This window comes from Equus quagga, chromosome 3, assembly GCF_021613505.1.
Source record: "Equus quagga isolate Etosha38 chromosome 3, UCLA_HA_Equagga_1.0, whole genome shotgun sequence".
In the NCBI taxonomy this organism is placed as follows: Eukaryota; Metazoa; Chordata; class Mammalia; order Perissodactyla; family Equidae; genus Equus; species Equus quagga.
In genome coordinates this window covers 150,918,152-150,928,705 of record NC_060269.1, presented here as the reverse complement: position 1 = coordinate 150,928,705, position 10,554 = coordinate 150,918,152, and the positions used below count along the sequence as shown (strand labels likewise).

Below are 10,554 nucleotides of genomic sequence, written 5' to 3'. Positions count from 1 at the left end.
CAGCGCAGTCGCAGGAGCCGGGGCCGTGACGGAGGACGGGACAAACGCCTGCCCGGACCCAAGTCGACTCCTGGAGCCAACGGCGGCCCGAAACGCGAAGACACGTTCCACTGGAAACCGACCGCCAAGTCCTGCCGGCGCCGAACACCCGCACTTCCGGCGTCCCGCCCCGCCCCATGCTCACTCCCCATTGGTCCCTCACTTGACCACGCCCCGCCCACGGGCAGTCTCCTCCCACTGTCCCCTTCCCCTTTCACCTCACCTTCTGGGTCTCCAAAAGGCTTCAGACCCCGCCCACCGAGGGTTGGGGAAAGCGCTCCGCCATGGCCCGCAATTATTGGTGACTATTGTCTGTCCATTAGAAGAGAGGCGGTGGCGGATTGGCTGAGGGAAAGCAGTTGGGCGGGAAGGCAGCCACAGAGTCTGCGCCGTGGCCTGTGCCCCGGTCGGGGGGAGGGGGTTGCAGCGGCATCTGCGCATGCCCGGTGCGTGCGCAGGGCCGACGGCGGCGGCAGTCATGGCGGTTCGGTGCGTGAGGTTGGCGCGGCGCAGCCTCCCGGCCTTGGCGTTGTCTCTGAGGTGAGGGCGCCCGGCGCCTCGGCTGAGAAGGGGCGCGGTCCTCGGTGCCGCTGCCGGGCCCGCCGCCTCCCGCTCCGACTCGGCGAGGCCGCCCCGGGGCCTCCTGGGCTCCCCGGAGCGGGCGTCGTGGGCGGCAGTTCCCGGCGGGGCGTGCACCACCGCCCGGGGTGCCCTGCGGGGCTGCTGTGCGGCTGGGCCGCTCTGCGGCGGGGCCGGGGTCCGAGGGAGCGGGGCCGCGCTGCCCCGGGCGCGGGCGGGAAGCGGGGGCCGAGGGCCGGGCGCCGGGCGCGGGCCGTCGGCGCGGACAGCCTGCTGGAGCCGAGTTCCCGGCCGGCCCGCTCCGCTCCCCGTGTCCGTCTGCTGTCTTCTCTCGAGCCCGCGGCTCCCGCTCTTCGGAAGGCCTCCTCCTGCGTCGGTGGGGCGGGACCCAGCCTCTGCTCTGTTGGAGGAGCTGCCCAGAGCCGAGTTAGTGCGGAGCAGCCGCTCGGGCCGCCGGCGCGCGGAGCTGGCAGGCCGGTCTCTGCCTGCAGGGGTCGCTGGCCGCGTGGAGGGGCGCCGGGCGGTGACGCGGGGCGAGGTGTGATCGCAGCCTGGGAAGTTACGTGCAGGGAGATCCGGGGACAGAGCAGGGACCGCCCGGAATACCTGAGTGAAGAAACTTTTCGCTCGAGTAGTTTGGGGGTTTGTATCTGGAATTGGTTCCCGGGAAAGTGATCCCCAAGTCAGCATTAATTTCTGCCTCTCAGAACTGGTTTCGCGGAAGGAGGCTCTGGTGGGGGAGGCAGGAGAGCTGAATGGTGGTCCTCGCTCTTGGAAGAGCCCAGCTCTCTGAGACTCAGTTTCCCGCCCCGCCCCGGCCCTGGTGCGTCCCTCTCCACGCTTGTGCTGCTGCCCAGAGCTCTGCTGGCTGCGCTTGGGAAAGGGGTCTGCGGGCAGGCTGTGTCAGGACGACGGGGAAGGAAGACGGGTCACGACAGCACGCTCCGTGTTTACCTTACTCGCCTTTTTAAGTCACCGAAAAAAAAATACAGTGGACAGCTATTGCTCCCCACCCCTGCAGCATCACACTGGTGGCTCCGCTGCTCCTCTCCACAGGCCCAAGACTGGTGACAGGGTTTCTGGTTTGGTTTGTCTTGACAAAAATGGGGTCATGTTTTATGTTTCTCTAAACTGCGTTTCCTGCTGCACAGCACACTTGTAGTGTAGCCGGGAGATGACAGTTCACACGTTCTTTTGGTAGCTGCACAATATTTCAGACGACAGAAGCAACAGCTCATTCAGTCATTACATCCTTGCTGCTGAGCATTCTGTTTCCGGCTGTCACTGGACGGTGCTGCCATGAGCACCCTTGTGCGTGCACTCTGCGTACTAACAGCTCTTCTGTTCCTCGAGGCACTTTTCTTTAATCTGGGAAGAAAAGTAAGCACAGTTTATTTTCAGATTGGACGATGACATAGTTAAGAAGAGCTCCACTGGCCCTGGTGAAGAAATAAGACTATTCTATCATTCAGTAATGGCTTTGCGACCTTGGGCTTATCGCCTAACCTTTTCCATGTGGGGATCAGATCGGATAATATTGTCAGTCACTTCCAGGGTTAGCTTTGGTCCTCGCTGTGTTTCCCCTGGACATACCCCCGTGGTTTTCTACCTCCACACCTTTGCCAGGCAGTTCCCTCTTCCCGGGTGGGTCTGTCTGGCCCACTCCTGACTCCTTAAGAGTAACTCCTGCCTGTCCTGCAGAGCCCCTCTGCCACAGCCTTCAGGGTCTTCCATTTCCCCAAAGCTGGAAACCTGCGCTGAGCCTCCCAGAGCACAGTTCCTCTCTATTGCTTTTAAACCCAAGAATATAGCTTTCTGTGTGTAGATATCTGTTTTGCATGATGGTAAGTACCCCGTGGGCGAGATCTCTGCTCAGTGGGTCTGTGTAATCAGCATCGGCCCGGGGCTTCGCCTTTAATAGGAGCTACTCCATAAAGATGTGGTGGGGTCTGGATGCCCGTATCTCAGAGGCAGGAGTTCAGAATGGCGAGGAGAGGAGGTTAGTTCTGTAGCCTTGGTACGCTGACGATAGTTTAGGCGTGTATTGCAGAAGATTTTCTATGAATAAACAGCTTCTACACGTTGTATACAATTTGCCCTTACTAGACTAAGATAAATCCTTTCTCCCTCACGAGCCAATAGCAAATAGTTTTAAGTTGTCTCAGATTTCTAATATCATCCATCTGACTTTAACAAGGAAAAACACACATAGTCTTAATTTCTTCATGTGGGCTTTTCTTCAGGCCATCTCCCCGGCTCTTGTGCACAGCGACTAAACAAAAGAACAATGGCCAGAACTTGGAAGAGGATGTGGGTCACAACGAACAGAAGACAGATCCTCCCTCTACAGAGAAGATGCTCATGGAAGAGAAGGTCAGGTTAGAGGAGCAGCTGAAGGAGACGATGGTAAGGCCGCACAGGCTCGAGTGGGGAAACGTGTGGTGAACTCCAGGTTCTTTGGAGGATGTCTGTCCAGCCTCCGTGCTTTATTGACAACAGAGACCGAGGCCAGAGGAATTCAGTCGTTTGTCTAAGGATTATGGTTGGGTCGTATAGCAAATTACTGCTGAAGAAGGGAGTAGAACCCAAATCGTGTGTGGCTCAGGTTCTGTCATGGGAATCATCTCTACGCACTACACTGTATATTGAATTAAGACTTGCAGTGGTCTTTGTAGATGAGGACCGCTCCGTGTGGCTGTTTAAGCTGGGCCTTAGGGAAGGTCAAGGGTTGGGGCCAGGGGTGTGGTTATGTGATGCTGGCTCGTGCGGAGGTAGGAGTAGTGACGCGGATGGTTACTCCGTGTGAAAAAGCGTAGGTGGCACAAGTCAAATTCTGTGAGGACTTAAGAACGGCACCGTCAAACCCTCACTCTGTGCTGGCACTGTTCTGACCTCTTCATCTGTAGTAATCCTCACGACAGCCCAGTGAGCCAGCTGTTAATCTCCCTGTTGATGAAGCAACTGAGGCCCAGAGAGGTTGAGTAAACTTCTTAAGGTCATCTAGCTGCTGAGCGGCAGAGCTAGGGTTTGAGTCTTGGAGGCCTTGCTCTCAGCACTGCACTGTAATCACCTGGGAGACAAATGGAGTGTGGAACCCCCCCCCCGGAGTAATTTAGTTAAAAATAGAAATGCTCAGATGAGTGCGATTACAGGAAAAGCAGTGTGAGAAATGAGAAAGGTACCAGAATTCAGATGATTATTACACAATAAGTGTTTAAACTGAGCTACATCTGGGCAACGTGAAAAAGAGCAGAAGTTCGTTGATGGGCTTTTCTCTCTCTGGTGGGATAGAGGCCTGGACTGTCGACCCAGGCTCGCTGTTCTCAACTTCTCGGGGTACGAACCGAGGTGGGTCAGCCCCTCCTAGGGCTCTAGGCTTCCCTCAAGTTGGAAATTCTGCTGAGGAAGTGAATGGTCCTTCCTTGAGGGGTGACGAGACCATCAGAACCACGAGAAAGTAGAAATGTTTTCTTGTCCTTTCCGCGGCTGTGTGCTTGAGTAAGGATGGCCTTGGGGCTGTATAAATATGTGACACCTTGACATCTTATTCCCTACTTGTTGGAAATAGTGACACAGTTGTAACTTATTTCTCCGTATTAAGCTGCACTGTCTGTAGTCCAAAATAACAGATGTTACTTGTATTTTGGCTTGGAGTTTATGTCAGATTTGCTTTCCTATGTTTTGTTTCTTTTTTTTTTTTAGGAAAAATATAAGCGAGCTCTGGCAGATACTGAGAACTTGCGGCAGAGGAGCCAAAAATTGGTGGAGGAGGCAAAATTATATGGTAACTTTAAATGTTATATGATGTTGATCCTGGAAAAATACCGGGCGGGGAGGTGGGGGTGGGGTGCGAACGCGATTATCAAACAGCAGGATGGAGCAGGTGGGCAGCGCGAGCCCGCTGGCTGCATTCCTCCCGTTTTTAAGATGGGTCAGCGGCACAGTTGTCTGTAAGGAGCCAGAATTGCGCCGTGACTAGCATTGAGGCTGGTTAGCGTAATTCTGTCAGTGAGGAGTGTGTTTACTGCTCTTCACACGGTCTTCCACATGAAGGTGTGAACCTGCAGACACTTCTAGCAGGTCAGCCTCTCTGCTGCTCACTTCCTAAGCCATACCAGCAATAACAGTGACATCACTTAAGATCTTCGAAAATGCTCTCAGCATTGTCGCCTTTGGATATATTTGTCACTGTGCTTCCCATTTTACAGTCGAGATCATTGAGGCTTAAATGACTTGTCTCTCATCACAAAGCTAGTAGCTAACGGCACCGGCGCCAAGGCCAGTGCTCCTGACTCCATCTCTGCTTGTGGTGTTTACTAAACATAAGGCTACCATTTGAGTACTTAGGGAACTGTCAGGCGGGCATTATTGCCCCGAGTTATAGTAAAGACCCTGAGGCTCACCGGGCGGGGGTAAATACTTTGCACGAGGACGAACTGGGTCTGTGGCCAAGTGGGAACCAAGGTGTACATCTTGTGAAGCTGCCACATTCAACACAGATAACAAACATCTTGAAACACTTTTGGTTCCTGGATGCTATCGCCTCAACTCCGGGTTTTCTGCCTCTTTCTGGTAATGCCCTCGTTGGCTCCTTGTCTGTCTGACCTCCAAATATCTGGGTGCTTGAGGGCTCAGGGCCAGGCCTCCCCTCTCCTTGCTGTGCTCCCAGATGATTTGCCCTCTCTGATGGGTCTAAATGGCGTCCATACCCAGGTTCTCTTTTCAGCTCAGACATCTCTTCGGAGTTCTAGTCCCACACGTCCTATTATTTACTTGGCATCTTTACCTGGATGTCTCACAGGTATTTGAAACTTAATTGCTTCCTCTCTACTCATTTTAGTAAGGGATACCTGTTATCCACCCAGGTGCTTAGGTCAGTAATCTGAAGTTATCCTTTTGTCTCGCTCAGCCCCACATCCATCCCATCCAGTGAGTGGTGAGTGGCTGATCTCTTCCTTCATCCACTTCCCTCTGCTGCTGCCAAGCGGGTCCAAGCCAGCTTCAGCTCTTGCATCCCTGCCCCACACCCCAGGCCAAAGTGATTTTAAAGGACAGTTTGACACATCCCACCTTCACCCATTTCCACTGCCCCATCTAGAACCCTCAGCTACTCTGTGGGTCTGCCTCTTCCCTGTGGCCTGCCTGCCCCTCTGTTCCTTGAATGCTTGGATAGCTCCTAACTCTTCAGGCCTTGGTTCCCAGAACCCTCCCCTGGCTCTCCCGTCTAAGCGAAGGCCCTTATAAACACATGGTGTACAATCCTCTCCGCGTTCACAAATGCTCCTTCACCTAAGTGTGTGATTTGTAATTGTGTTGTCACTTGTGTGATTAGACATTGATGACTTACACTCCATGAGGAGCAGACAGTTCCCTAGCAACTGGCACCAGTGTTAACCCATAGTAGATGCTCATGTTTTTATTGGATAGGTTGAAATTTTTTAATTTCAGGAGGGTCAAAATATCGTGAAAGGGAGTAAAGTTTTAAACAAGCGTTGCCTCCTACAAAGTGGAGTCTTTGAAACTTGTGAAGACTCAACGAGGCCCCGCTAGTGCCCTTGAGACAGTACTTGCTGCGCTGCTGGGGCCTGGGGCACAGACGCCAGCTCGAGCGCTTGTCATCCCTCACTTCCGTTCAGCATCTAAAGCGTTTTCCTGAAGCCTCAAACCCTCTAAATTTTGTAATACACTGCCTTGAATTTTGAATGACTTTCTAGTACGTTATTTCTTCTGTTGGACTGAGGATAACGCAGGTTAAAGTTAAGGCTTGGGGTGTGTCTTAGCAACTTACCCCCCAGTGCCTAATAACTGCTGGCATTTATTGAGTACTCACGGTGTGCCGGGCACTCGAAGGTGTATAACCTTTCGATCATAACCACACCGTGTGTCAGGTGCTGTCGTGATCCTCGCTTTATAACTGAAGGAGCTGAGACCCAGCGAGATTGACCAAGATCCCACAGCAGTTAAGTAACAGCCGGGGATGGGCCCCAGGCTCCGTGCTCGGTGGCTCCCGTGCCGCGGCTGCGCCCCCTCCTGCAGCCTGCCGCCTTCTGCCGGGTAGCCGTCACATCCGCGGGGATGACGCGCTCTCCTGAGTTTGCAGTTTCTCAGGCTGGAGCAGGATTGCTGTGTGAGGCGGTTCTGCACATTTTCAGCTGCCTGTTTTCATACCTAATTATTCTTGTCACAAGTTTTTTGTTTGAATCTGTTGAAATTCTAGGGTGAACGAATGATTTGAAAAGTTACCATTAAACAGCCTGTGCACAAAGTACGCAGGGCGTCCGCTTCTGAAGTGCCTCCCGCAGTTGACGTGGAATGCGAGTGATGCTCTTCTTTACCTTCATTTAGGCATCCAGGGCTTCTGCAAGGACTTGTTAGAGGTTGCAGACATTTTGGAGAAGGCAACACAGTGTGTTCCCAAAGAAGAGATTAAAGATGACAACCCTCACCTGAAGAACCTCTACGAGGGGCTCGTGATGACCGAGGCCCAGATCCAGAAGGTGTTCACGAAGCACGGCTTGCTCAGGCTGAACCCGCTGGGGGCCAGGTTCGACCCTTACGAACACGAGGCCTTGTTCCACACCCCGGTGGAGGGGAAAGAGCCGGGCACGGTGGCGCTAGTTAACAAAGTGGGGTACAAGCTGCACGGGCGCACCCTGAGACCCGCCCTGGTGGGGGTGGTGAAGGAAGCGTAGCCGCCTCTGCAGGGTTCTAGTGGGTTTTTGGTAATCTCTTGCTATAACGCTTAAAGGCTGGTTCGTCCTTTCTTGTCTGTGAATATGTGACCTCCTCCGAAACCTTTTGGGAAAGCTGTAGTAACCAGTGGGATAAACAGAAAATAAGCCAGTTGCACAGTTGCGTTAATGAACTCTTAATTCAGGAGTCTGTTGATTTTCAATACACATTGAATAGTTCCACACGCTTACAGGACAGGCCGACGGGACACTGCCGGACCCTCGAGTATCATGAATAATGCTGTACCTGCTCAGACTCTGCTGACGTCTGAGCATCTGAAATGAATGAAAGGTCTTCGGGAAGCCTGCCGTTTGGCTGGCTGGCTGGCTGCGCCCAGCTGCAGCCTGTGTCTCTGTATCTCCCGGTAGCATGCGGGTTTCCGGGACCCTTGGCCCATCACAGTTCATCCATCGAAGGAAAGGCGCGCGTGTAAACCTTGCTCAGAAAGATTTGATGGTGCCCCCCTTGGTGGAGAACACATGTGAGTTCATTTACAATTAATTAGTTACTAGCTAGCTGCTAGAAATGATCAACTTCTGGCTTTTCTTTGAGATGTGAAATGAGGACATGAACCTTAACAGTTCTCACCTCCTTATTTTGCCAGTAACTGAATTTGACAAAATCAGTTACTTTTGCCTTGTCATGTTCACGTATTTGTAGAAATGTTTAAATCTATACTCAACTAGTTACTGATGACCTGAAGGTATTTTCCCTCGTGAGATGGACTTTCTCAAAATCTGAGGACTGCACGCTTGGTATAATTTAAATGTTAAATGTCTAATTTTTAAATTTTATTTAAGAGGATTAAAGCCCTCATGTTTATTTTCCTACATCCTGGTACCTCCTTTGTGTACTTCGGTGGAGATGCGTACTGAGGAGAGCATGAAAGCTTTCCTGTTCTCTGCTCAGATCCCGAAGCTGTGTACTTGACACGCACAGGCAGCACGCATCAGCTTCCGTGCCAGAAGGGAGAGCGGCCCCCCTCTAGTGCACTCACAGGCTGGCCTCTGACGGGGCCTCCGCGGGCAGAAGTGTCTGCCCACAGACCATGGAGGGGACCGCAGCCCCTCAGGAGCCGCAGCAAGCACACACGCGCCTGCAGAAGCCAGCTCCTGCACGCGCGTGACCTCCCTCCCTCCCTCGGGTGCGTCGGGGGAAGGTGAGTGGTGAGGTATCTGTTAGACACGAGGGAAAAGGCGCCTTCCACTGCCTTTGCTTCCGAGCGGGGCCTCTAGGATAGAAGGTCAGTACTCGTGAATCCATTCCTTGGATTCTCCTTGAAGCTGCCTTAGACTATTTGGTGAAAGACATACCCAGAAGTAAAGGCAGCATAGTATACTAAGGAAACGGCCGACCGGGCCCCACAGTTCTGCTTCTGTACTGTGCAGCTGCGAGGAGAGCATCCCCCCCCCCCCCCCCCGGCGATCGTCTAGGCTGAGGGCTGAGTTCACACTACTTTCTGGCAGTGTGCAGTCCCCTCCCGCTTCAGCCAGAGCCGCAGCTGCTAAAAGGCCCTAAGGCCGAGACAGGGCGGTGGCGTGTGGCAGTGACTGCTTTACTGCAGTCTCAGTCACCGCCAGTAGGAAAACATTGTGCACACTTATGCTGGAAATCAGGCCTGTTAACTGCACTCTGGTCAAGTTTTGGGTTTTGCTGACTGCATCCTGGATACGCTGTCCAGCATACACAGTTGATAGACCTGCGCAGCCCAGCGCCAGGACAACACACCGTTCTCTGGGCCTGGCGCTCTTTCCGGGAAGGAGGGCTGGCGTGAAACGTTTTCTGCTTAACAGAGGCAGTTTTAGCTAATAGTTTAGAGGGGAAACTGGTTTGACACCAAAGTGCTCAGCTAAGACATCGCACGCTGTCCCCATCCTGTTTTTGAAAGCTGGCTCACACCATACGTGGCTCTGAGAAGTCGTCCAAGGCTCGAGGGGCAGGTGGTAAGAAGGAAGCGCGACGCTGTTTTGTTCTCAACTTGTTTAATGTGTAAAAGGGGAGTAACAGCGGTGGTCAGTTTCGGTTTAATACATTCCTGGAATGTGGGCCATCCAGAGAGCATTATTTTGAATAGCTGAATTACCGAACTTGACACAAAGTTACAGTTGTAATTTCGAAAAGACCTAATTCCATGAGATTCTGGTGACTAACTTATGATGAGAATTAAATGCAGAAATGTAAAGGTTCTGAGCTAACAGCAGAGGTAAGAGCTAATGTGACCCTAACAGCTGGAATTGATGGGTACGAGGCAACTGAGCATAAGATTACCTTTCCCTTGTAACAAAGTGTTAATACTTTAACATAAATTAATTATACATTCATTATGGTGTTTTAAACAGTCAAGCCTAAATAAATTCTTCATACCATCAAAAAGATATACATACTAAAAACCTGCTTAAGCACAAAGGTTTTCATTTGACAGCTCTTGGCCTGAGCCACGCACATTTACAGGGACCTTTTGCTTCTTAAGCTTAATGAAAGTCTGGCAATAATTTTATATAAAAATAAGACTAAATTTAAAACCTCACCAAACTAGGAATCTGATGTAGAAAATCGGTGGTGATTTCATTCCGAGGAGCTGACGCCAGTGGCTCTCCGACTGCAGCTCGCGTCCAGTCTCGGAAGGCCTGTGGAAACAGCTCCGCGGGCCCCGCCCCCGAGCTTCTGGAGGACTGGGGGAGGCCCAAGGGCGCTGCCAGCCGGTGCGCAGGGCATGCTGGCGCTGCTGGTCCAGGAGCCCCAGGTGAGCAGCACTGGCTAAGATACCTGTAAAAACTTAGCACCATCTCCCTCACTGCTCAGTGGTAGACAGCAGCGGCGCTCTGTCAGCCGTAGTTGTCCTGCAGGGGACAATGTGGAGGCGGCCCTCAGGAGTAGTACCACTGCTCACAATTGTCTGTTGTCAGAGAGAAGTCCCAGGCTGAGTTAACGGGGAGCGCTTCTCTGCCAGCATGCAATGTATTTTACAACTAAAGCCATATACAACGTATTTGAAATGTTTAATGCTGAAAAGTCTACCCGAGGGGACAGAAGGATGTAAAAAGAAAAGGCACCGTAAGTAAGTCATCCTTGGAAACAATGAGGTTTTTTTCCTTTCAAATAACTTCGCTTTAATGTAACTTCAAGCCCCAACACTGGGAGGTAAACAGTCTCTTGGTGGCTGTGGGGACAGGAGCAGCAGGACTAGCTCCTGGGGGCATGGAG

At 52.3% G+C, this 10,554-nt stretch overlaps 1 protein-coding gene across 1 annotated transcript; it reads left to right on the top strand.

The window, feature by feature from the left end:
* The first annotated feature begins 446 nt into the window (after positions 1 to 446).
* On the top strand, positions 447 to 9,674 carry GRPEL1 (GrpE like 1, mitochondrial). Its single transcript, XM_046656278.1, has 4 exons — positions 447 to 579; positions 2,862 to 3,024; positions 4,321 to 4,402; positions 6,964 to 9,674. Exons 1-4 carry the CDS (start codon positions 479 to 481, stop codon positions 7,308 to 7,310), a joined length of 693 nt encoding a protein of 230 aa, XP_046512234.1. The 5' UTR covers positions 447 to 478; the 3' UTR covers positions 7,311 to 9,674.
* The last annotated feature ends 880 nt before the right edge of the window (positions 9,675 to 10,554 follow it).